This window comes from Aquarana catesbeiana, linkage group LG04 (assembly GCF_042186555.1).
Source record: "Aquarana catesbeiana isolate 2022-GZ linkage group LG04, ASM4218655v1, whole genome shotgun sequence".
Lineage (NCBI taxonomy): Eukaryota > Metazoa > Chordata > Amphibia > Anura > Ranidae > Aquarana > Aquarana catesbeiana.
In genome coordinates, this window is record NC_133327.1 from 57,358,762 (window position 1) to 57,386,220 (window position 27,459).

At 42.7% G+C, this 27,459-nt stretch overlaps 1 protein-coding gene across 1 annotated transcript in view; it reads right to left on the reverse strand.

Annotated features, from left to right (window-relative positions):
* The window catches only part of LOC141139279 (opsin-5-like), an 88,489-nt gene extending 73,558 nt beyond the window's left edge, over nucleotides 1-14,931 (reverse strand). The window contains exon 1 of the mRNA XM_073625235.1: nucleotides 14,667-14,931. Within this exon, the coding sequence (XP_073481336.1) occupies nucleotides 14,667-14,739 (73 nt within the window). The 5' untranslated portion in view covers nucleotides 14,740-14,931. The remainder of the gene's footprint in view (nucleotides 1-14,666) is intronic.
* Nucleotides 14,932-27,459: the final 12,528 nt, after the last annotated feature.

Genomic DNA, 27,459 nt, shown 5'->3' on the forward strand with positions numbered 1-27,459 from the left:
AGCTTAAAGTATACATAAACCCTAACATTGAACTTCTTCACAAAGTGAATATCAAATACACAAAATACAGCGCTGACGACAAGTAATTAATAAATTAGTTAGGGGGATCCCCCTTGAAAAGGTCTTTACAGATAATATATTGGGAACAGAGCCTGATGCTGGGAAGAGCTTTGGATCTGTATTTCTTGAGCAGTCAGAGGGTTGTGAGCAGTTCAATGCTGCTGCATTTACTCTCCACAGAAAATCTTGTTTCAATGTGACTGTTCACTTGAAGTCTATGTGAATCGTTTTTAGTGTCTTTAAAAAATTATCATACCATTGGGGTTCTCCTGTGCTCTTTTTATGTATGCATCTGAGCGATTTGTGAAGAGCGAGCAGAGGAAGTGGTGGATAACAGCCATAGTACTTGACATGAGCTTGGTTTGCCTAATCCGCTCCTAGATAGGCATGTGGGTCTGGTAAGTACAACCCTTGATTGTGGTGGAGGGAGCACTTTTTTGATGTAACTTACTCAAGCACCTGGAAAGAAACACCTGTAGGAGTAAAGATTTAGATAACACTCCATTGGACTTTATATTGCTTTGGACATTTGTTGAACTTTTTTAATTCATTTTTTCCACAGTGGATTTTTTTGGTCATTTTGATATGCACATTAATTTGAAGAGTGGATTATGTTAGCACTAATTTATTTATTAATTCTTTGTTTTCAGCGCCGTATTTTGTGTATTGGATATACACTTCTCTTCTACTAAATAGTGAAAGTCTGTTACTAACCTTAATGGAAATATCCACTTTTTCTACAATTTAAACTCTAAGACAATCTGTCCAGGAGTTATGTTTTACAAAGTGCCTAGCCATATTAGAATTTTCATTTGTTCTAATTTGGGACAAATGGTCACAGAACGATCAATGGTAGTACTGCCCATATATTGCATGTGACATGCTTAGCATTAGCATGAAAAAACATGAATCACATATTTAGTATGGTGGTTAACCATTTGATTGATGTTAAAAGAACTAGTCCTGCTGAATTAAATTATTATGAAAGCATCACATGAAGAAGCACAACTCCAGCATTTGGCTGCGCTGCATTTGAAAAATTCAGTGGTATGTAACCCAGTGACATTTTATTTTTTAATACTGAATAGGCCATGTACCAAAACAATTCAAATATCTGGTTGTTTTTTGCAACAAATGCAGTCTAGATGTTCAAAATTGGATGCCTGTGAAATCATAGTAAATACTAATAAAACATTTTCTTAATACATTTAAACTAAAAACTGGATTAAATGACAATAGGGTAACAGTACAACATACGGTACTATATCTCCTATAATCCCTATCACAAAACTTATTTTAATCTCCTTAGTTTCTTGTTCAAAATCTTCAATATTGGAACAGTCCTGTTGAACTCTTATAAACTGTTCCTAGGTATAACTCTTATAACTAAGATGACTACTCTTGGCATGGAGAAGAGAGTTTTTTTAGGTTGTTTTCCAACAGGATAATATAGAGATCTTGTTATCTGCAAATGACCCACATAATGTGGGATACAAAAAGCTTTTGTGCACTTCCTGTTCCTGAAAAGTAAAACTCACATTATAATAATTAATATTCAAATATCTTATATAATTTGTTGTTGAAATATTGCAATCTACTATGAAAATCAAATCATCTATATATCTGGAATAAACTTGATATTGTATCTAAAGGAGTTAATATCTTCGAAGATTTGGCACTCCTTCCACCAACCCATATAACCCATGATTGGGAACAAACGTGGCTCCCATAGAAGCGCCACCTCTGCAGATGGCAAACCCCATCAAAAAAGAAAATAATAAAATAATGTGTGCCAACTGAAAAAGCACACCTTGTAGGATGAAAGGAAACTAGGACAAAATACTTAGATAACGGTAGCCAAATTACCAATTAACAATATGAATTTAACAACATAAAAGAATGGTCTATAAACTCATAATAATTATTATTGAACTAATCCCCACTTTAGGTCTGTGTATATGTACATCCTTTCTTATTTTTGGACATCTCAAGTTAAAGATTTTGTCAGAATATTGCTCCCGATTGATTTATTGGAAACTAGGCCCTTTGTAAGTAAAGGCATTAATTTCATTTTTTTATTTTTACTAGTAAGATGTTGATAAATATGGTTGTGCAATATATCCAAATTTCCAAATATATATTTGGATATATTCAAATGTATTTAGATCTATATATTGAAATTTGTAATACAATTATGTTTTTTCATATCAGCCTGGGCCATTTTCCTCCCTATGGCATCTACCCAGCCGCCTAGGCCGTCGCTCTATGGGCTCCCTTTACCATTGCAAGTGTATATAGATTTTATGTGAGATTTAACAGGTATGCAATTTAAACACAATAACCATAAAGCAGTCAATACTGTATTGATTATGTAACATAAATATATAAACCAAAAGAATATATGATCCTAAAATGTTTATAGTGATTTCTTGGTATACATATATATTTGTTGAAATAAAAGAAAAAATCTTTTGGACAACTGTACATATATTTACTTATTTTTCTCTTTATAGATAATGTATCATTCAGTTCATATTAATGTATAAACTCCTGAAGAAGCCGAAAAATTGTTTGGCGAAACAAGTCAAGATTGATGCATCTACTGTAATATGAAACCTTTAAACTATATCTGTTGAACAAACAAGTCAATTTATGACTTTGTGTTTTTACAAAAGATGATTTTAATTGCTGTGAAATAAACAATAATTAAATTTTATGAATGTTGTACTAATTCGCACCTTTAAAGTCCCTAAAACTTTTTTCAATTGTGTATAACAAAATTGGGATGTGGTGCTAGATACACAAATCATTTAATCTTGGACTAAACATTGGTACGATCTAAACCTGCAAAGTAATCAGTATAATGTTTCAAATGATAATTTAAAGCTCTGAGACCTATTCCATGGGGAATACATGAATATAGGCCTGAGACATCACAAGACAACCATTTGTTATTCCCTTCCCATTATTAACCTTCAAGTTTCTGAATAATATGTTTGGTATCTCACAACTAAGAAGGTCATCTCCACTAGGAATTTAAGTAATCTATAATTCAAATCTCCCCAAGGTTCACAAAGAGAAAAATTACTAGCCACTATAGATCTACCAAATAAAGGGGAGGTCCTCCTATGAACTTTTGGGAAGTGATGATCAGGAATGTAGAAATTCAAACACCAGTTTCTCCAGTTTCTCAGCCAGATCATTATCTTTGACTCCTACTGAAGTAGCAAAACGAACTATGGCTTCTAATTCTTGATTAAGTCCCTCAGTAGGTTCTCCATTCAGACGGCTATAAGGGGGAATTCAAAACAGCCCACCTGACAGATTTATGGAGGCAGTTCCCTTAAAAACTACCTGTGCAAAATTCAGGCAAGCATTTTTGCCAGTATTGGTAATATTCAGGTAGTTTTTCTTACCATCACTTATGGCAACGACAAATTCTTGAAGAATTATTACCAGTTCTTGGATTTGGAACCTGACAGTAATTAAGACAGACTCTGAGCAAACAGAGGTACGCCAATACTTAAAGTGGGCTGTGCCTGTGCTGGGAAGCTGTCATGAATGCAACAGCTTCCCCTACAGAGCTGTAGTCCTGGCTCCATTTAGCATTTGGCCAGGAGCTTTTTCAGACGAAAGCTAAATGTATAAGGGGATACAGGTGATGCCATTACCCAAATATGTCAATGACCATTTTTGGAAAATGACCTGTCACTAGGTGGGTGGAGCCTGAGGGGAAGTTAGAGCTTTGTTCCCCATCAGGTCCCCTTTACTTTTGATTGACAGCACACAGCAGGGGGCAGAACAAAAAAATGCTATCGGACTGAATAGCAGCTAAAGATCTATTCCCTGCCATGTGCTGTCAATCAAAATAAAAGTGCACCTGATGAGGAACGAGTTTCTTAGTTCCCATAGCTCCACCTCTAACAGCCACCTTGATGGTAATATTATAGTTCTCTTTGGTCATGATGGTCATTTTGTTCTTCCTGACTTTAAAATCTGATTTTACTGTATCTGCTAATGAAACTAGCTAAATGTGAAGGGGTGAAGGCGCTGGGAGCTTTAGTCGCACTTATTCTTGGCACCGCATTGACAGGCAAGACTGCAGCATCACTCCTTTCAGAAGGAGCATGAACCTTGATAGCTGCTGGAGGGAGGATTCTGCTCTCTCCACCTTCAAACAGCAACTTTCTGTCAGCAGGATAGAGCAGGCACCTGCTAAGAATACACCTTCATCTTGGTGTGGCACCACTGAAGAGTCTCAGTCATGTGACATATTACATGACTTGAGATGAGAAGGAGAAGCGGCCTTCATTCCTAGCGAGTGTTGTGCTGAGAAGGAGGTCTGAACTGGGTGAGTACACAGAGGGTGGTAGGACAACTCGGCCCTAGACCTCCCCTCCCCTCCTCAAAACCCCACTAGAGCCCCTTAGCCTCCTCCCTCTCTTAGAGCCCATTAGCTACCCTTCTTCCCTCAGAGCCCACCTAGACGCCATTACTACCATGAACCCTATAGAACCCACCTCCCTGCTCTCCTCACCTTCCTCTTTTCTTCCACTTACATAGATGCCAAACCAATCCTCCAGATTACACCACTCATGCAGGGGCATTTTTATACCTCTTAACAACACCACCACTGACTCAGAATCACTGTTTTCCTTCCAGTGATACCACAAACACAAATACATTTTTTCTTTCCAGTGACACCACTGACACAGGGATATTTTTTCTTGCCATTGCTAGTGGCACCACAGCTACAGGGACATTTTTTTCCAGTGACACCACAGACACAGGGATATTTTTTCTTTACAGTGACACCACGGAGTCAGAGACTTTTTTTTTTACTTTTCAGCATGTGCCTCAGACATTACATACATTTTAGCATGGCACACTTCAGAAACTGCTATTAGCATCTTCCCATCTACTCCCCACCCCCTGGAATCGGAGGGGGTTGCCAGCTTTGTCCTGGGCACTGAGCTGATATTTCAAGACAGCCTGGTTCCCAAGGCCCTGATCCTAAATCAATATCTATATCAAGTTAAAAAAAACGTGGATTGAATAATTATCAATAACATAGTAACATAGTTGGTAAGGGTGAATAAAGACAGTCTATCTGGTTCAGCCTGCTCATGTCAAAAATCATATCCCATATTCTTGTATAATATACTCGCTACGATGCTCATCCAGGAGTTTTTTGAAACTATCAGTACTTCCTGCTGACACCACCGATTGTGGAAGTGAGTTCCACATCCTTACCGCCCTGATAGTGAAAAAAACCCTACGCAGTTTAACCTACCTGGCGGTATGATTATTTCGGATTTTAGGTGCTGAAAGCGGTACAATTATTTTGCATGGAAATTTGGCGTTTTATATTGTAGGTCTGTAAATCTTAACAATAACACACTTAAATCTGTCCAAACCAGAGTCTAGTAGATATCCCGGGTATGATAAAGTTTGAAACACAAAAACATAAATTATAATATAATAAATAAAAATAAATAATTAAAAAAAAAAAAAAAAAATAGTAATAAAATAAATTTCCTCACAATTCACTATCGCTCAATTCTGCAAGTGTTCTAATTTACTATCGCTGTTTTCTAGCTGGTCTAAAGCCACTTTTGACGTAAAGGGACACTTTTTGGTTGCTATGGACAATCTCCAGTTTCCAGGCAGAAAGAACAGTGTATATCATGTAAAACTGCATGCAGGGCATGGGCCAAAGCACTGGGGACAAAAGGGATGTGAAATCATTTCATACAGTACTGTAATCTGTAAGATTACAGTACTGTATGTGTTATGATTTTTACTTTTTTTTTAATTTGCCGCCAGGCTCCGCCCCCGTGCGTCGCGCCGCTCGCAGGGAACGGAGCCTGGCACGGAGAGGCTTCGGAGGAGGACGGAGTCCTCGGACACTGCGGGTGACATCGCAGGATCCCGGGGACAAGGTAAGTAAAGCCGCCCCAGGATCCTGTAATGCGATCCCGAGTGTGGCTCGGGGTTACCGCTAATGGTACCGAATTTTAACCCCGAGCCACACTCGGGAATACCGCCAGGGAGGTTAAGGTTAAACCTTTTCTCCTTCAATTTAATTGAGTGACCATGTGTCTTCTTACAATTCCTGAGACTCAATAGTTTCCTCCCTATGCTGGAAGCACCATTGAGGTATTTGTATATAGCTATCATATCTCCTCAAGTCCTCTTCTCCAGGGAGAATACGTTTAATGTTTGTAGTATTTCCTTGTAACGGAGGTCCTCCTTTCCCCTTATTGATAACATTTTAATTATCCTGCTTTCTCAGTGTATGTTTTCATGCAAAATTATTATCTTCAAAGTGATGAATAAATCAAAATAATGTGAAGGTGCCAAGTTTAGTCCAAGGGATAAAACATCAATCTATGGTTGTGTCAAATCATAATTTTAGAAATTCAACAAATGTATAGTGTGCAAACCATTGTCAGAATGTCGGTTTCCATTCCTTCTCCAGCCAATCCATCTCAATTTTTCCATTTTCTTTCTTTTTGTGTTTGTTTATTTTACTTTGTTTGGTATCATCAGAAAATGTATCCATAAGTTTCCTTCTCCTATATTAAATGATCCTGGGTAAGAACTTGAACAAGAGCTTGACATTCGTGAGGTTTCATATATTTGGTCTTAGCGGTTTTGTTTAGGGGAATTTTCTCCAATTTACTCCTTTTCCATGGCATTTTCTTCATCAGGGGAAGGTGGATTTGTAAGATCAAATCTGACGAATGGCAGACCTTGGTCACATTATTGAAAACAGTGACATTTTATGGGATGGTTTTGTTTAATTTAGTTCTATAATTTTTGGTAGTTTGCATAGCTTTCAGTGTTTTTAATTCATATATTTATAAAATTCTCTCCTTCTGGCCACTCCTCATCTCTATGTTTAAGCCCATTTGTGAGTGAAGACTTCCCCTGATGAGGATTTCTGTTGTATTGTGCCCAGTTCAATAAATGTCTTCACTTTCATTAGTCTGGTGTGCAGCCAGTCTCTTTCTGTTGTGTGGTGAATCTTAAGAGGTGGGACAAGCAAGCTCCTTCCAGTGTTGGCACCCAGCAGTCCCATGGGTAAACCCATTTTAGAGCTTGTGAGCAGCACTTTTCTAGCACAACCAAATTGGTGTCATGAGTTTTCTATACTGCATTCAAAGTTTAGCTAAAAAACATTTTTTTTCACTGAAGCTTTATTTACATTACTTTTATGTAATGAAATGTGTCCCACAATGTTCAGGCTGATGGCTACTGTGAAAATTTTACTGCTGGGCTGCCCTGTCCTCTTCCTGCTTCTGAACTTCAGACGCTGTGGAGGTTAACAGCTTCAGGTCTCTGGGCTGCAGACAGATAACCTTCCCCAATACTGAACCTCCATTATCATGTGTCATTATTGCACCTCCATGAAGGTTAACATGAACCCAGTGCCACCAAGAAGATTTTGAAGCCTCAAGAGAAGCAGTCAGATTTGTGCAAAGAAGTTAAAGCGGATCTAAGCTCTCAAAATCATCAGTAACTATTTTTAATCCTTTTGCTGCAAGCCTTAGTAAATAGATAGGAAGATACACTATCTTACCAAAAGTATTGGGACGCCTGTCTTTACATGAACTTTAATGGCATCCCAGTCTTAGTCCGTAGGGTTCAATATTGAGTTGGCCCACCGTTTGCAGCTATAACAGTTTTAACTCTTCTGGGAAGGCTGTCCACAAGGTTTAGGAGTGTGCCTATGGGAATGTTTGACCATCCTGCCAGAAGCGCATTTGTGAGGTCAGGCACTAATGTTGGATGAGAACGCCCAGCTCGCAGTCTCCGCTCTAATTCATCCCAAATGTGTTCTATCAGGTTGAGGGTAGGCCAGTCAAGTTCCTCCACCCCAAACTCGCTCATTCATGTCTTTGTGGACCTTGCTTTGTGCACTGGTCCAAATCATTTGGTGAAGGGGGGATTATGGTGTAGGGTTGTTTTTCAGGGGTTGGGCTTGTCCCCTTAGTTCCAGTGAAGGGAACTCTTAAGGCATCAGCATACCAAGACTTTTTGGACAATTTCACGCTCCCAACTTTGTGGGAACAGCTTCCCGATTGGCCAGGAGAAGGATCAGTGTTGCAACAGCGAATATTCATACACACCTGACGCAGCGCTCTGCGCCCTTAGCCCACCCTATTTTGAAGCCTATTAGAGCCTCTGGCTCTAATCAGGTGCTTTAAAAGACACACCCCATGGATAGGGAGGGCGGCGGTGGTGTTAAGGGGGGCAGCACCCATGCGCCCACAATGCATGGGCCGCTACTGCTGTAAAGGGTGGGCCAACTCAATAGTGAACCCTACAGACTAAGAGAGGGATGCCAGTAAAGTTCACGTGTGTGTAAAGGCAGGTGTCACAATACTTTTGACAATATAGTGTATATTATATTTACTTGTTTTAAACTTTTTTACAGTTTAGTTACTTCCTTGTTTCTGGCCTAGACCAAAATGATGTCATAGATCCCAGGAGTCTTCATAAGTACCTTAGATTGTAAGCTCCTTGAGGGTAGGGACTGATGTGAATGTACAATGTATATGTAAAGCGCTGCGTAAATTGATGGCGCTATATAAGTACCATAAATAAATAAATAATAAATAAATAAGTAGGACTGGTAAGCTGCAATATATTTGTTTTTTTGGGTTTAGATACCCTTTAACCAAACCTGTCATTAGAAAAATGTGTAACAAATTAACAACATTCCTAACAAGCTCCACTTAAGCCTCGTACACATGATATGATTGTTGGCCAACCGAGCGTCTGATTTTTGTCAAAAGGGCGTGTGCCAGGATCTTGTCTTGCATACTAACTGTACACAATTGTTGTGCAACAAACATGAATGTAGTTACGTACTATGAGGAATTTCAGCTCTTCAGCGCCACCATTTGGGCCCCTTCTGCTAATATTGTGTTTGGTGAGCATTGATTCCGAGCATGCGTGTTTGTTTGGACTTTTGTGTGACAGACGAAAATCAGACAACAGACCATTGTCCGCCGATAATTTACTAGCCTGCCATACAACATTTGTTGGCCGAAAGTTGGACAACAATTGTCAAAAGAAGCGTACTAATGGTCAGATTTTAGGACAACAGTCTGACAACAGACAATACCCTGCCAACAATCGTACAGTGTGTACGAGGCTTAAGACAAGCTTTGTGCACATTTACCCATGATTTTCATACTTTGCCATCAATGCTCAATACCAGGAGCAACTAAAATCCCAACACTGCCTGCAGCAATAGGGCAATTAAAGGGCTAACAACAACACAATTAATAACTGTCAGTGAAGGTCTGCCCTTCCTATGATGACAAATCCTAGCCCTGGCCAGTTTCCCTTAATACGGGAGAGCAAAGAACAATGATGCTGGGCAGTAAGTGATGCATTATAGGATCAAATCAGCTATTAAATTTCACCTATCAAGACAATGAAATATACAGTGGGGACGGAAAGTATTCAGACCCCCTTAAATTTTTCACTCTTTGTTATATTGCAGCCATTTGCTACAATCATTTAAGTTCATTTTTCTCCTCATTAATGTACACACAGCACCCCTTATTGACAGAAAAACACAGAATTGTTGACATTTTTGCAGATTTATTAAAAAAGAAAAACTGAAATATCACATGGTCCTAAGTATTCAGACCCTTTGCTCAGTATTTAGTAGAAGCACCCTTTTAATCTAATACAGCCATGAGTCTTTTGGGAAAGATGCAACAAGTTTTTCACACCTGGATTTGGGGATCCTCTGCCATTCCTCCGATTGTTTGCTGGACTGAGTTGCAAAAAAGGCAAAATTGTAAGGGCTTAATTGATTTATTGTCAACTGGGAAGATTGCACTGGACACTGGAAATCTAAATAAAACTTTTCAACATTTTAACAAAACAAAAAGTCTAAATTTGAATATATTTGAAAATACATGAAAAATATAAACCAGAATCATGGTGTCTATGTAGCTTAGAGATTAGAGCCTTCTGCTCTAATCTCTAGGATCACCCTCACCCACTGGGACATCAAAAGCAATGAATACATTAAGATCAAGCTCACCTTCTTAAAGGCACACCAACATTGCAGCTGCATATCATACATGTGTACATGCTCAATATAACAAAAAAGATAAATAGTAAGTGTTCAATCTGTTTATTGCTGAGTGGGGAAATAATTAATTACAAAAAAAAAAAAAAGTCATCAAGTTAAGACCAACAGGATTCTGTATTTGCCTACATGCCTCCAAATTACTCATATGAGATTTTAGTACACAATAGCAAATTCAAAACAATCACATAAATAAAAATAACACTATAAATAAATAGGTAAAATTAAGTATAGGGATAAAAGTAAAAATAATATTAATATAAGTAGTAGTAGTATTAATAGTAGTAATTTTAATAACATTAAATTAACTCCAATGTGTTTGGTATGAGCAACAATACTAGAATAAACTAGAGTCATGGTGTCTATGTACAAAAAGTCTAAATTTGTATATATTTGAAAATACATGAAAAATATAAACCAGAATCATGGTGTCTATGTACAGCGTGCTTTCTGCTCTAATCTCTAGGATCACCCTCACCCACCGGGACATCAAAAGCAATGAATACATTAAGATCAAGCTTACCTTCTTAAAGGCACACATACAAGTCAGCAGGTTGATCAATAAAGCTGCAATATTATTAGTGCAGTGTTATTAATCTCAAATTGCAGAGATGTCCATAAATAATAATAATAATAATAATAGCAATAATAATTTGGGCTGCATTGGCAATTATCTTTGCTCTTTAAAGCCCCAGCTTTAAATCCACTAATTTGTTCTGAATACTTTTATTCTAGCATATAAAATCACGAATGTAATATTTGGAAGGCTTGATAAAAATGTTGGTGCAATTTAAACATATTATGCAGCTAATTTGTATTCATTTATTAATTAATATGTATTTATATAGGTCTATATTTCAAATCATAAAAAAAGGGTTGGTTGAGCCAGAAGGATTTTGTGTTTAAAATATAGGACAGTTATGATTACTTTATCTGGGGGACATCAATAAAAGATGATACCGAATAAATCCCGCTAAACACAACTCCAACTTTCCTTACACTGCAACTTTCTATCTATGCAATGAGGGAGATTTACTAAAACTGATGCACAGATAATGTGGTAAAGCTGTGCACAGTGACCAATCAGCTTCAAGCTTCAGCTTGTTCAATTAAAGTGACACTAAAGGTATTTTTTTTTTAAATAACAAACATGTCATACTTACCTCCACTGTGCAGCTCGTTTAGTACAGAGTGGCCCTGATCCTGACCTTCTGGGGTCCCTCGGCAGCTCTCTCGGCTCCTCCGTGCATCAGATAACCACCTGGGAGAAGCGCTCTCCCGGGGGGGGGGGTTAGCTTGCGGGCACGCTCCCGAGTCCAGCATTTGGCGTCCATAGACACCGTATGCAGGACTCGGCCCCGCCCCCCGGCGGCCACGTCATTGGATTTGATTGACAGCAGCGGGAGCCAATGGCTGTGCTGCTATCAAGCTATCCAATCAACAACCGAGAACCCCCTAGCAGAGAGAAGGTGCGTCCTCGTGGGACAATTTCGAGGGTTCAGGTAAGTAAAACAGGGGGGCTGGGGGCCGGTTACTGACAGGTGTTTTTTCACCTTAATGCATAGGATGCATTAAGGTGAAAAAACACGAACCTTTACAACCCCTTTAAGCTTTGATAAAACTTTAGGCAAACTGTTCATGGGCAACAAGTATTTACAGGTAAATTTATCAAATAAAGTTACAGTATATCCAGTAGTAGTGGTTTTAAAATCAAAAGCAACTTGGATATGAAGCTACATTTGTTTTCTTTCTTTTTTTGGGCTTTATTTTCATCCAACTCTCAATACTTGGGTTCTTCCAGAGTACTGTTTCTCAACTCCAGTCCTCAAGGCGCTCCAACAGGTCATGTTTTTAGGATTTCCATTATTTTGCACAGGTGATTTGATCAGTTTCGCTGCCTTAGTAAATACCACAGCCGTTTCATCTGTGGGAAATCCTGAAAACATGACCTGTTGGGGCGCCTTGAGGACTGGAGTTGAGAAACTGCTCCAGATTTTGCTAGGGGTTCCTTGAGCAATGAGCAATTTTTGCCTCTCAGATGAGTTCTTACTAACACAATTGATCTCTTTATCTATTTGTAAGGGGGTAACTCTTCCCAATGACCACAAGTATAAGGAGCATTATTCCCACTGACCATCACACTAATGTATCATGGGTTACAGATATAGTACATTTTAGCAGGAGTTCCCTGAGACCAGAAAGTTATTTCAAGGGTTCATCTGTGTTGAAAAGTTTGAGGCTGGGTTCACACTGGATGCCAATGCGGCTCCCAGCAGGGGTCCTGTGCGTCCTGATTCACCTTTTCAGGTCCGATTTCAGCCCAAATTTTTGGCTGAATTTGGACCTGAAATGGACCAAAAGATGCACAGGGCTCCTGTGCAAATTCTCACCAGAGCCACATCGGAGATGTGTGAACCGGTTCCATAGAGAGCCAGTCACAATCTCCTGCTATTGCGAATTGGATTTAGAAAGATTGGAGTTAGAAAGTTGGGACAAACCATTTACAGCTGAAAGGGGTGCTTACAATGATCAGCTTTTATTGATGCAAAACCTTTATCCCAAAAATGAAAAAAAAAACCTGCTGCTGTAACTTCTTTTGTAACTGCAGTGTGAGCTGAGTTTGGTTTTATTTTTTTTTAGTGTATCTATATCTGCTAGTACTTTTAACCCTCACCCCAGACTGACAATGCTGCTGTCCAAAGCTATCTCTGTTGCATTTTCATCCAGAGTGGAGGCACTCTAAAGCCTCGTACACACGATCGGATTTTCGGCAGGGAATTGTGTGATGACAGACTGTTTGCCTAAAATCCGACCGTTTGTATGCTCCATCAGACAATTGTTGTCCAACTTTCCGCCAACAAATGTTGGATGGCAGGCTAGTAAATTTTCGGCGGACAGCAGTATGTTGTCAGATTTTCATATCGTGTGTACACAAGTCCGTCACACAAAAATCCAAAGTACAAACACGCATGCTCGGAATCAATGCTCACCAAACATGACATTAGCAGAAGGTGCCCAAAGAGTGGCACTCAAGAGCTGAAATTCCACGTAGTACGTCACTACATTCGTGTATGTTGGCCGACAATTGTGTGCCGTTAGTATGCAAGACAAGTTCCTGGCACACGCCCTTCGGACAAAAGTCTGACACTCGATTAGCCAAAAATCCGATCGTGTGTACGAGGCTTTAGACCCCATACACACTATACAACTTTTGTTGTCTGATTTCCTTTAGATTTACCAAAACCATGTAGTGCAAGGGTCTGCCAGATTGCATACAAATTGAAACTCTTAAGATTGTAAGGGTAATTTTTTTTTTTTTTTTAAATAACAAACATATCATACTTACCTCCACTGTGCAGCTCGTTTTGCACAGAGTGGCCCTTAACCTGCTCTTCTGGGGTACCCCCGGCAGCTCTCTTGGCTCCTCCCCATATCTGATAACCACCTCAGAGAAGCGCTTCCTCGAGGGGGTTACCTTGCGGGCACGCTCCCGAGTCCAGCATTTGCGTCTATAGACACAGAATGCCGCACTCGGCCCCACCCCCTGGCGCCCGCGTTATTGGATTTGATTTACAGCAGCGTGAGCCAATGGCTGCAGTGCTATCAATCTATCCAATCAAGAGCAGAGAGACCATGGAGAAGGAGCCAGAGCGTCCCTGCCGACTGAATAAAGGGGTTCAGATAAGTAAAACGGGGGGCCAGTGACTGCCAGGTGTTTTTTCACCTTAATGGATAGGATCCATTAAGGTGAAAAAACACGAGCCTTTACAACCCCTTTAAGGTTTGACCTCATATTATATGGTTTTGGTAAATCTGAAGAAAAAATCATATAGTGTATATCCAGCTTTATACAGGAGGTGTGATACTGACCGCATCACCAGGGGAAAACAGAGAAGAAAAATTGCTAAAAAAGAAACAAATGCAACCACCACATCTAATAATTGGCTAACTGCAATATATTACATTTTTGGTTTTGGGTTTAATACCGCTTTATGTCAAAAGGATATAGACACCTATGAAAAACATATCAATATATTCTACTATATACAAATGTAAAAAGACAGACAATTAAAACTTTAAAAATCTCATAAAAGAAATGATTTATTCTTGCTTATACATAAACATAGACAGATGTAAGTAAACTCCGTCATCCCTTCCTAATAAATGAAAAACTCTTCAATAAAAAGTGCATACGGAATGTGTCCACATAAAAACCAGATGGTCAATAAATCCACGTAAAGTTATGATAAAAATCCAAGTAATCACGACAGACACATTGTGCAATCTGATTAGATCTCAAGAAAAGAAAATTCTTTGTCTAATCCAACTTTCATTTTAGGAGAACCCAATGCCAGGTTTACAGTTGGATGTGTCTCCAGACTTTGTACAGTTCTTCCTAGGTTAAGTAGATTGTACAATGCGATGTTGTAAGGTGTGTGTTACCTTTGGTGTCTTACCAATGGCAGCAAGTCCCCAGTCCACTTACCTATAATGACCAAGAATATTCCAGCTGCGTAGTCCACCAGTGGATGTAGAGTAGACACATATTTGTCCTCCATGGTCCAAGTTTTGGGGATGGAATTCGAAGCCCTGTGCTATGGATGTGCTCTCATGATCCTGTCTGTAATCATAGGGTCTTGGCTGGAGAGGCTTCTGAAGAGCAGGCGGAGGGGGGAATCTACACAGAGTGGAACATTACTGAAACACGCTGCTGTCAGGAGGGATAGCGGAATCCTTCAGACTGCTGGAATCAAATCATTATAAGAGAAGGATGTGTGCTGTGCCGGAGAGGAGGGGGCTGCCATACAACTCTGTGTGTGACATATATGTAGATGAGGCACGTGTAATCAAAGGGGCAGATGTATAAGAAGATTTTACAACCCATACTGTTATACAGACATTCCACTCTGACAAAAAGAAACGTATAAATAGTTTAGCATTAAGAAACATATAGCATTAAAAAAACATAGGTTATCATTGTACCGTACAGAAAACTCTCCATGTGCTTTCGGTTAGGTTCATACATAGTGTATGAACCTAACCGAAAGCACATGGAGAGTTTTCTGTACAGTACATGTGCAACCTATGTTTTTTTAATGCTATATGTTTTTCAAAGAACAAAATATAATATATGGGAGCTTACCAGTCCTTAGATGTCGTGCTTGCATTCATTTTCTTTTTTTAGGCTTTTTTCTCCTTTTTTTTTCACCTGGTGATCCTACCTAGGGTGACAATGCTTACTTAGTGGTTGTAAACCCTTCCTATATGTAGCACTACCCCCACAAGGGTCGCTGGATTTTGGATCCCGCTATTCCTGCACAGCCAGGCAACACGCATTTTCAACTCTCATTCAGACACAAGGAATCAATCTATGGGCTTGTTTTAGTTGTTTTATTGGGGAAACAACTTGGATAGAGTATCGGGGTTATGGGATGCCCAACTTGACTTAAAGAACAATGATGAGGACAACTTCCTTCTTAATGTGAACCAGGAAAATGAACATACCCTTGACTGTAGTCCCTCCAGACAAGCAACAGTCTCTATGAAATTGGCAAAGAAATCCCCCTTTACAGGAGCTCTGTTTCCCAGAATAGAATTGTAGCAGAATCTTACTTGCAGGAGCCCTATGTCTCTTTTTTTGAAAATACCAGCCACATGGCTGCTTAGTGAAATGTCCCAGGACAAGGGATTGGGTCACAGCTTGCTAGCACAGTCCCAGAAAAGCTTGCTTGCAACTTGCAGCTTTAAACTTTTCTGCTCTGGGGAACATAGAAGTACTCACACTGTCCCTGGAAATCCTGCTTCCCTAGAAGAGATGACAGGTCTCCTGCTGTACAGGTCCTTCTCCGCAAGCCAGGGTGTCTCCCAACCGAGACCATGGGATAATGGAGATCTCTCAGTACAACTTCCTTACTCAGCTCCCAGCCTGTAGGCAGAGCTCCCCTCAGCCCTCAGCCTGGGGTCCCCTCCCAGGCTACACAACACAGCTTATTCACTCCATCTTCAACCCAACTCCCCTGCTGGCCAGGCTCCACAATATTTAAGTCTATTTTTTTTTTCTATTAAAATAACAAACATGTTATATTTACCTGCCCCATTGCAGTGGTTTTGCACAGAGCAGCCTGAATCCTCCTCTTCTCGGGTCCCTAGCTGGAGCTCCTGGCCCCTCCCTCCTGTTGAGTGCCTCCACAGCAAGCAGCTTGCTATTGGAGCACCCGAGCTGCAGCTCCGTGTATCCATTCAGACACGGAGCTGTGATTTGGCCCTGCCCCCTCTCTGTCCTGATTGGCTAACTGAGTTTAATTGACAGCATGGGCCAATGGCGCCGCTGCTGCGTCTCAGCCAATCAAGAGGGAGAGTCCCGGGTGGCTGAGTCTCTCGTGGACATCGCTGGATAGAGATGGGGCTCAGGTAAGTATAAGGGGGGTGAAGGGGGGCTGCTACACATAGAAGGCTTTCTATATTAAAGTGATTGTAAAGTCTCATTTTTTTTTTCTATAAAAATAACATACATGTTATACTTACCTGCCCTGTGCAGTGGATTTGCATAGAGCAGCCCAGATTCTCCTCTTCTCTGGTCCCTCCTCCATGCTCTTGGCCCCTCCCTCCTGTTGAGTGCCCCCACAGTAAGCAGCTTGCTATGGGGGCACCCGAACTGAGTCACAGCTCCATGTGTCCAATCAGACATGGAGCCGGGGCCCAGCCCCACCCCTCTCTCTCTCTCCTGACTGATTAGCCAACTTTGATTGGCGGCTGCTGGCACCAATAGTGCCGCTGCTGTGTCTCAGCCAATCAGGATGGAGAGTCTCGAACGGCTGAGACACTCATGGACATCGCTGGACAGAGCTGGGGCTCAGGTAAGTATTAGGTGGCTAAAGTGGGGCTGCACACAGAAGGCTTTTTATCTTAATGCATATGCATTAAGATAAAAAAGCCTTCTGACTTTACAACCACTTTAAGGGCTGATCCAGCCACCCTGCCAGGGCCTTCTGCTTGGGGATCGGCCAAATTCCCTCCAGCATGCAGATCAGGACATGCTGGCCTCCGCCCAATAACTTCCAGTAGCTTCTCTAAGCTTCTAGAACCAAGGGGAGGTACCAGAGACCTGCACTGTAGAGCCCTCCAGCCTAACCTAGACTAACCCAACCCAATTAGAGACTAACACAACTACCATGAGTCACAAAAACATGTTTACCTACACTAGTCTAGCACTAGAGGATGCTACACATGTACCCAGTAAAGTGACTATCCTCAGGTGATACACAGAGATTAAGTAAATACTCCTGTATAGGTTATATCTCTTCATCTACAACTCTCTTTTTCTCTCTTCATCTGTCAAAGGTCCAGAATTTACACAGAATTTCTCAGCTGTAGGGGGCAGGAATCTGATGTCACATGCTGCACAGCATAGAACTGAGAGCTGAGTGTATTCTGAGACTCAGTGGAGGGAAACCTGTACAGCTGAGGCTATTAACCACCTGCAGTGTGCTCCGGGAATTGTCTGGTGTCGGCATCAGAAGTGACTCATGCAGTAAGCAAAGGAATGAGAGGGGAGACAGAAATCACACTAATGTACACACGGTTGGATTTTCCGATGGGATATGTTCGATAGGAGCTTATTGTCGGAAATTCCGACTGTGTGTAGGCTCCATCGGACATTTTCCGTTGGAATTTCCGCCAAACAAAATTTGAGATCTGGATCTCAAATTTTTCGACAACAAAATCCGTTCTTGTAAATTCCGATCGTGTGTACACAATTCCGATGCACAAAGTTCCACGCATGCTCGGAATCAAGCAGAAGAACAGCACTGGCTATTGAACTTCATTTTTCTCGGCTCGTCGTACGTGTTGTACGTCACCGCGTTCTTGACGTTCATGATTTCCAACAAGATTTGTGTGACCGTGTGTATGCAAGACAAGTTTGAGCCAACATCCGTCGGGGAAAAAAAGCATGGATTTTGTTGTTGGAATGTGCGATCATGTGTACGTGGCATAAGTGCTTTGAATTGAGGAAACTACACACTATAGAAAGATAGGCTTTGTTAATTTTTAATTTCAGAGGTTTACAACCACTTTACTGTACTGTAGCTATGGAGAAAGATGGTGTTGCTATAGGAGTGGACAACAATTAACCCCCCTTCTCTTCTTCATTACATAGAAGGGAGGTGTTCTGTTGTTCTTAGAGATAGCTGGGAACAGCAAAACTGATAAGGGGCAGCACAGAAAAGATATTAAAGTGGATGTAAACCCTAGTCATGAAATTTGAGCTGGGCACATATATCTGAAGTGTTTTCTTATCTCTCTTCAAAGCCCTATGTCCCCTGTCCCCTGGCTCCTGCTCCATTTTTCTGTTATCAGCCTGATAACTTCTGACAAGTTCTCCATCAACTGAGATAAAAGCAGCCTGAAATTTGTGTTGGGGAGGATGCTATAAATAGATTAGCACAGAGCTGAACGATTCAACAAACAGTTCTGAAAGTCTCTACCTATGAGGAGAGGGGGTGTGTGCCTTTCCTCCAATCAGCTGTCTTGGCTGTATGCCCAGGTTTCACTGCAATGATGACCAGGAAGACAAAATCTCCTAACACGATCTGAACTTTCTAAACAGTATATAAAGCTGAAGACAGCAGATATACATGTAAAACTTATGTAGGGAGATTTGTTTCACCCCTGTGTTAAATCTGAGGATGTTCACTTTACTGGGTATAAATGAGGGTTTACATCCACTTTAACTTGCAATATTTCCTGGCAAGATCAACAAGTATTATTCTTTATATACAAACAGATATAAAAATGCTTTCAATGATAAATTAAGCAAACCAAATGGAAGCAAATAGGAGAAGTTTGTAGAAGATTGCATATCTGCTGCAGCAGTGCTGTGTCTTGGCCTAGGCCAACAAGGCCCAGGCCTAGGGCGGCACTGTGCGGGGGGGCGGCAAAAAGCCGCCCCCCCCCCCAAAAAATGGCAGCGGCGCCCTCTTCCCGCACAGCAGGGCCACCATCTGGGGAGTACAGCTTAGCAGTGCGGGTGCGGAGGGGGCTAGAAAGTAGTTAAAGTAAGAACTGTCAAGCCGCCCCTCTGCAAAGCTGTAAATCTGTCTCTGATTGGCCCTCTGCTGTGGCCAATCATGGGGAGGAAAACAGCGATCAGGAAGCTGGGCGGCGGCACAGCGAAATCAATTAGAGCCGCTCTCTCTCTCTTCTCCCTTCAGCTGACAGAAAGGGGAGGGGGGGCGAGCGGGGGGAGTTCTCTGGCAAATGGAGCAGCGCTGTGACAGGGAGAGGAGAGATGCGGGCTGTCTGTGTATCTCCCCCGCTCACCCCCCCTCCTCTTTCTGTCAGCTGAAGGGAGAAGAGAGAGAGAGCGGCTCTAATTGGTTTCACCATGCCGCCGCCCAGCGTCCTGACCGCTGTTTTCCTCCCCATGATTGGCCACAGCAGAGGGCCAATCAGAAGACTCTGGGGGGCATCATGGGAAAATAGTCCCTGAAGAATGGCGGCCCTGTGTGTCAACAGACATGCTACAGCCCCCAGCATGCATGCACTCTGCTGAGGGGGGGGGGGGTGGGGGTGTTAGAGGAGAAAAAGAGGGAGCCACGCTGTACCCGCACCACCAGAGAGCCACGCTGTACCCGCACCACCAGAGAGCCACGCTGTACCCGCACCACCAGAGAGCCACGCTGTACCCGCACCACCAGAGAGCCACGCTGTACCCGCACCACCAGAGAGCCACGCTGTACCCGCACCACCAGAGCCACGCTGTACCCGCACCACCAGAGAGCCACGCTGTACCGGCACCACCAGAGCCACGCTGTACCCGCACCACCAGAGCCACGCTGTACCCGCACCACCAGAGAGCCACGCTGTACCCGCACCACCAGAGAGCCACGCTGTACCCGCACCAACAGAGAGCCACGCTGTACCCACACCACCAGAGAGCCACGCTGTACCCACACCACCAGAGAGCCACGCTGTACCTGCACCACCAGAGAGGGAGCCACACTGTTCCCGCACCACCAAAGAGAGAGCCACGCTGTACCTGCACCACCAGAGGGGGAGAAAGATAAAGCCACTGCCAGGGTACAGACATGCTACACTACTGACCAGAGTCCGCCTGGGCAACCCAGAGTGAGCGAACGTCCAGCTGGAGGGATCACTGTTGCGGTTTCATTGGGTCTGGTAAGAGAGCCTGTTGGCCATTATCCATTACTGTTCCCAGGGACTGAGCCATTAGGAAGTGCCTAACCTGATATCCTCTAGGCCTTGTTGACCGCCACAATGAGCTCCAACGCTGGGCCTCCAGTCCAAAAATTAAGGGGGGGGACACAATTTTTACAGCTCCAGGTGACACCAAACCTAGTGACGCCACTGTCCCGGAGCCCACAACAAGTTCCGGCACTGAGCTTCGGTAACTGGCAGCCAGAGTGCGCTAGCGTGGGCACCCAGGAAATCTGCCACCTGGGGTCCCACAAGCGGCGATCGGCTTTCCGTAGCAGCCGCCACCTCTCTCCCCACTGTCAGCCACACACACTCCTCGGCTCCTCCTCCTTCTCGGCTCCAATGTTCTAGTGTACACAGCCAGGAGGAGAAGGAGCCACAGAGGAGGGACACGACTTCAGTGCAAGAGCCGCGCTGCCGGTCTGAGGTCTGTGTATAGTTTACAGTGGAGGGGGACACAGTAACCGGGAAGGGGGGCAGATAACAGATGCACACATGGATGAGGGGAAGGGGGGTAAGGGGATATGTGCTGGGTGCTTTGGGAGGGGAGAGGATATGTGCTAGTAAGGGGGGTCTGATCCTCCCCTCCCAAAGCAACTAGCACATATCCCCTTACCCCCCAAATGAAAAGATGCCACATGCCTCTCTGTCCTCTTCCCGCGGCGTCCCTCTGTCCTCCTCCAATGAAGATGACAGGGCGGATCTTTAAAAGAAAGGGGTGTGGCCTTGACAGGAAGGGGTGGGGCATATTTAAATTAGGGGGTGCGCAAGCTCAGTCAGGCCTAGGGCAGCACAAAACCTAAATACACCACTGTGCTGCAGTTTCAATATCCCTTCAATAGGGACAGATATTATCACAAGTAAAAGGCATTATATTTGCATTTGTATTAATTCATTACATGCATAAGGCTACTAACTGAGGAGCTGCTGGATAACCAGCTCTTATCTGGACCTGAAAGACACTGACACACCTGAACAGTTTTAATAAGCTTTCTTAATAGATATTCCCTGAAACTGAAATGGGTTGGTTAAGGCAGAGTAACCATAATAAGCAATACTTATGAACAATTACAGCAACAACAGCATTATACCAGATGTAGGTAGCAACTCCCTTAGTCTAATGAGAACCTCCAGAGCCAAGAGCTGCTGACATCCTTCCATATAGAGTGGGTTGTAAGGCATTGTGAGTGTAGTGTAAGGTAGATTCATGGGCGCCAGACACTTCTTGAATGCAAAGAGATTTTATTTCTCGTGAACAGAACTGTGGGAGAGAGGGTTTAGGGCCAGGACACCCTTTAGTAGTTGCAATATTAATTGTCAGACTCCGAGACTTCTACAGGTAGACAGCCATTTACTGCCACCAAATCCCTTGAGCTCTTCCAATCTGCACTTTAGTATCTTCTTCAAGCGTCACCCCCACTTCTCTGCTGGGTCCCTAGCTTGGCACTCCAGATACTTCTCAAGCTTCACCCCACTGGTCTGCTCGGTCCCTGGCTTGACACATAAGGCTGCTCTGTAAGCGTCACCTCCGCTGGCTGGGTCCCTGGCTTGACACCTGCTGAAGTTTTCCAATTCTTTACCGTCCTCGGTTGGTAAGAATACTGCTCTGGTACTTGCTTCAGCTACTCACTGTGGTCCCTGGTAACAAGGTAGTTGGTCCTTTAGTGGTGACAGATTCCCCTCTACCTCTGTCCACGACAGGTTCTCCGTCACTTCTGGTTGGACCGCACGCCGCAGTCCCAACCCTACACTGCTCTCTTGCTTCTGGATAGGCCCTCAGACAGCCTAGCAGCCAGATGTGCCTGGGATAGGCCCAAACTCCAGCCTAGCAGCCTGGGCAATACAACAAATGTCCACCCAGTCAGCCGTCCAGGTGGCACAGAACACTGATCACCTGACTCCACCCAAGTATATAGGTGCTCCCAGCAGGCTAAGGGATTTAAGAAAACCCCTGCCCATTGGCCGAGATACCCCATATACTCCTAATCTGTCCTTGCTTTAACCTTGTCTTACCTAATGTCACCAGATACCCGGCCACCTAGCGGCAGAAGAGAGAGACGTGCAGCAATTCTAGACTTAGGGTGAAGTCAATTGATCCCTAACAATGAGCCAAGATAACTACACCTGGCAGGTAAATTTAGGAGCAACCCTGCCTAAACATTAGGGTGCTACATCCTCCCCCTGCCTACAAAACTACATCTTGGAGTTTGCAGAAACAATAATTTGAGCTCTCAAGCCTAAGAGAAAATTCCCTGGCAAAAACTGGGATGGGTGGGGAAACAAGGAAAGAATGACAATGACAACAGTACATGTGGCGTACCACATGAAACAAACATGAATATCAAACACATAAGAAATGGTAGGTCATATATGACAGTTAAATATCAAAATGATGTACAATTTTGAAGGTGAGGTGCCACCCAAATATTTAAAGGCAGACATAAGCAATGACCTTACTTCCTAACTATCTATCTAATATATACAATGATAAAAAGGTATAAAAGGGTTAGTGCTGTCGTCAGGTTGAAGCCCTGTCTCTCCTTGTCCAAGGAAGACGTACTGATGCAGCAACACCTGAAAGAGAAATAAACAGCAATGCAAAGGCACCCTACCCTAAATAACATGGTGCAATATGTACATACATGATTAAGGGGTTTGGAATTGTCCTCAGCCGAGAACAGCATAGCAGTGTAAATACACCCTATAATGCAGTTATATCCTATACATAATGAAAATGGGCCCCATTCCCAGCCGAGAATGCCACCCCTTTTTTAACTAATCAAAAACTTTTCTTAATGTTTTGTATCAAGAGAACAGTCCTGATGCTTGAGTTACTACATTATTCACACGAATGGTAAGAATGTGCCCCTTTGCCACGGCTCATCCTACCTAACTATCTACATACACCCCCCAATGTCCTTGACATGGTACAGTACATCAGATTTTCACTTGGGGTGAACAACACTTCCCAGCAATTTCCCTTCTTTTTTAGGGAGTATCTTTAGGAACAAAGAGGCACAGCTGCGTTCAGATAACAAGCAGCCAGGCCATGGTGCAAGGCACTTTGAGACATAGGTCCCCTTGCAACGATATCCTCAATCTGTCGGTTTGACAGCCGGGGATTGAGAAGATTTCCTTTCTTAATGAAAGAAACAATAACCTGAGGAAGATCACAGGTCACTTTTCAGGGTGAAACACCCCGACAACTTCAAACACTAGCCAACGGGGCTCAGGTGGGCACACTCTGTATCTGCTGGCAGCATTCACTCCAGCACAATCCTAGCAGTACACCCCTCTGGAATGTTCTCCACTAGCAACAACTTGTATGTGAATGCGAAGTGCCTCCCAGCATAGCGTCCTTAACATCACACAACTCATATTTGTAATCCACAGGGGTAAAGAACATATACATCTTCATGGAATCCATCAGTAGTACCCGGGATCGGGCAGTATTAGGGACTATCCCTTTGCATTCACCATAGTGACAAAGCGCTTGATGTCCGTCCTATCTGGCCTACGGATAACTACACTGTCCAGATTAATTTTACGGCCATAGCCCCAGGTGTGTAGCACAGAGGTATATCTTTCGGCCAACTTGGGTGACAGTTTCAGAAAGTCTATCTGGAGAGGGATCCAGAGGAAACTGCGCACAGCTTCATCCACACATTGGGTTTCTTTATCCAAGATTTCCTTTTCCAGGTGGGGCGGTATGTAGGGATATAGGTACCTGTACTCCTCAGCCACTTTCTTTATAATGATCCGCTGTACCTTGGACAGCCAAGGCAGGGTCTTAGGGTCTCCATACCCGGTGTAGCGGGATCCCTGTGAAACAGGTTAAAATTTCAGGAAAAGTGATTGATGGGATATATGTTTCTCCACGGATTCTTAGATTTGCAATCTAAGATAATACCAGCAAAGACTTGAGGGTAAAGAAGGATAGTTTTTTACCCTGTATTGGTAAAGTCCATTCCGGGGCTGGTTTTATTGGGAGTCTGATAGAGATCTGGGTGGGACAGACTCCCAAGTCCATTGACCACAGTTTAATGTTTTCTTTTCAGTTCTTGATTAAGGCAGCTGGTCCTAGCTCTCAGAGACAGTGTGTGTCTCCATGTGCGGAGGCAACTAGGAGCATGGCTGCTTATTCCCTGCCTTTGGATACAAAGTATTTGCGTTTGTAAGGACACTTACTACAAAACCAAGGACTGGTCAGACTACGGACACAGTAAGGCTCGGTAGAGCAGAAGTTTATTTTTGTTTGATTAATGGCAAGATGCCCTTTTCTTCTGTTTGGAAATATCATGTGGATTAAACATGATGTTATCCTAAAGAAACTGTGAGATTTTCCCTGCATTGAGTCTGATCCCCTACACCGGGTAGAACCCGTGCGTCTGGAGCATGCTGAACCGAGCACCCAACAACAACATTTGGCTTATAATCGGGCATGTTTACAGGCATTTGCTTGGTAGGGCGAACTTTGGGGACCCATCGAGCCCAACGATCCTCCTCAAAAGACCTAGTAATGCTTATCAGCGGAGCTGCATTGGCGGACAGCTTAATTTCCACATTAGCGGTAGTAGTAGAGGGAACTTCATCCTCCTGCACATCACTCATTGACTCCTCATCACTGTCACTCCACTTCCCGGTACAAGATAAAGTATCTGAAAACAGTTCCAATAATCCATCTGACAGAATGTCTGAATCTGTTATAGTAGAACACTTTTTGGCTGGGATATAATTACGCTTAGTGCTGTGAGGATAATGTCTTTGCCCCACATTGGGCACCAAATGTAGCAAGGTCCCAGGCCTCCTTTAGTCTAATGGGAACCTCCAGAGCCAAGAGCTGCTGACATCTTTCCATATAAAGTGGGTTGTAAGGCATAGTGTGTGTAGTGTAAGGTAGATTCATGGGCGCTAGACACTTCTTGAATGCAAAGAGATTTTATTTCTCTTAAACAGAACTGTGGGAGAGAGGGTTTAGGGCCAGGACACCCTGTAGTAGTTATAATACAATAGTAATAGTGCGCTTAAACCCAACTTATAAACAATACTAATACACAGTGCACAACAGTGTAAAACACCAATAGTCCGCAGGTGTGCAAAATAATCCAAGGAGGAGAGCTGCAAGCACTACTGATCATTCAATCAGCGTTTTTTTAACCACATTAAATGTAAGTGGATATTATGTATTAATTGGGAATTTATGATTACACAGCAATCGTGCATAATGATGTCTTTTTATCTCTGTTGAGAGTATTTTTTTTAGAATTTATTAGCCTTGGAGAAAATACAACATCTGAATCACGGGAAACTTTTCAGGTTTTTTGTTTCATTCATTTTCTGAAGGTGAGCAGGAACTTTATACCTAGGTGGTGGTGACTTTTTTGTTGGAACTTTTTTTACACTTTTTTATCACTGTGTGTGCACACTTATTATATCTCTACTCATAGAGAAAGGAGCATTATCAACAACATTATTATTTTATTTTATGATTATTTTGCACACCTGCGGACTATTGGTGTTTTACACTGTTGTGCACTGTGTATTAGTATTGTTTATTAGTTGGGTTTAAGCACACTATTACTGTTGTATTATTATGTTGTATGTGGCATCAGAGCACATTTAATTAGTTGGAGCTGAAACTAGTTTTTACTTATTAATTAGGTTCATATCAGTGCTTAAGTAAACTTTTTTCAATTTACCCTTTAGTAGTTGCAATGTTAATTGGCAGACTCCGAGACTTCTACAGGTAGACAGCCATGCATGGAAAGGCATCCAGCAAGACATTACATCTGCATGTGTAGGAATGCTGTCTCCTATTGCAACAATCTTATAACAGTTCCTAAAACAAGTTATAACAAATACCTTCACACTCTCTACAATCACTTCTTGTAGGCTCTCAACCCACTGAGCTCCCAGTCTCTCTCACTAGACTTACTGATTCACTGCCACTTTGGGCTTGAAAAGAATCTCATCATTTAGACGCTATCTGTTATTTACTGATCAAAATAGATATCACAACCGCTTTGTATTATGTCTATTGTATGTGTTTTTGTTGTTTGCAAATGTTTGCATTGTTTTTAAGACTAGAACGTTTTGAATAAACATAAACATTGTTTTATTACATACATTTATGCGTATTTTCCCACTTTATATAATAACCTTCGCAAGTGCCGGAAAAATCCACTTAGGGGAACCCTCTCTTTTTTCCTAAAAGCTTTTCGGATGTGGCACGGCCCCCTTTCAACCTAGGTATACTAGTCATTCCTTTCTATGACTTGATTCACTGCCACCGAATCCCTTGAGCTCTTCAAATCTGCACTTTAGTATCTTCCTCAAGCATCACCCGCGCTTCTCTGCTGGGTCCCTAGCTTGGCATTCCAGATACTTCTCAAGCTTCACCCCACTGGCCTGCTCGGTCCCTGGCTTGACACACAAGGCTGCTGTGCAAGTTTCACCTCCGCTGGCTGGGTTTCTGGCTTGACACCTGCTGAAGTTTCCCAATTCTTCAACATCCCTGTTGGTGAGAATACTGCTCTGGTACTTGCTTCAGCTACTCACTGTGGTCCCTGTGGTCCCCAGCTTCCCCTCTACCTCCGACCACGACAGGTTCTCCGGCTGGCAGAACCGTCACTTCTGGTTGGACTGCAAGCCGCAGTCCCAACTCTACGCTCCTCTCTTGCTTCTGGATAGGCCCTAAGACAGCCTAGCAGCCAGATGTGCCCAGGATAGGCCCAAACTCCGGCCTAGCAGCCCAGGCAATACAACACACGTCCACACAGACAGCTGTCCAGGTGGCACATAACACTAATCACCTGACTCTACCCAAATACATAGGTTTTCCCAGCAGTCTAAGGGATTTAAGAAACCCCTGCCCATTGGCTGAGATACTCCATATACTCCTAATCTGTCCTTGTTTTGCCCTTGTCTTATCTAATGCCACCAGATACCCGGCCACCTAGTGGCAGAAGAGAGAAGTGCAGCAATTTTAGACTTAGGGTGAAGTCAATTGATCCCTAACAATGAGCCATAGTAACTACACTTGGCAAGTAAATTTAGGAGCA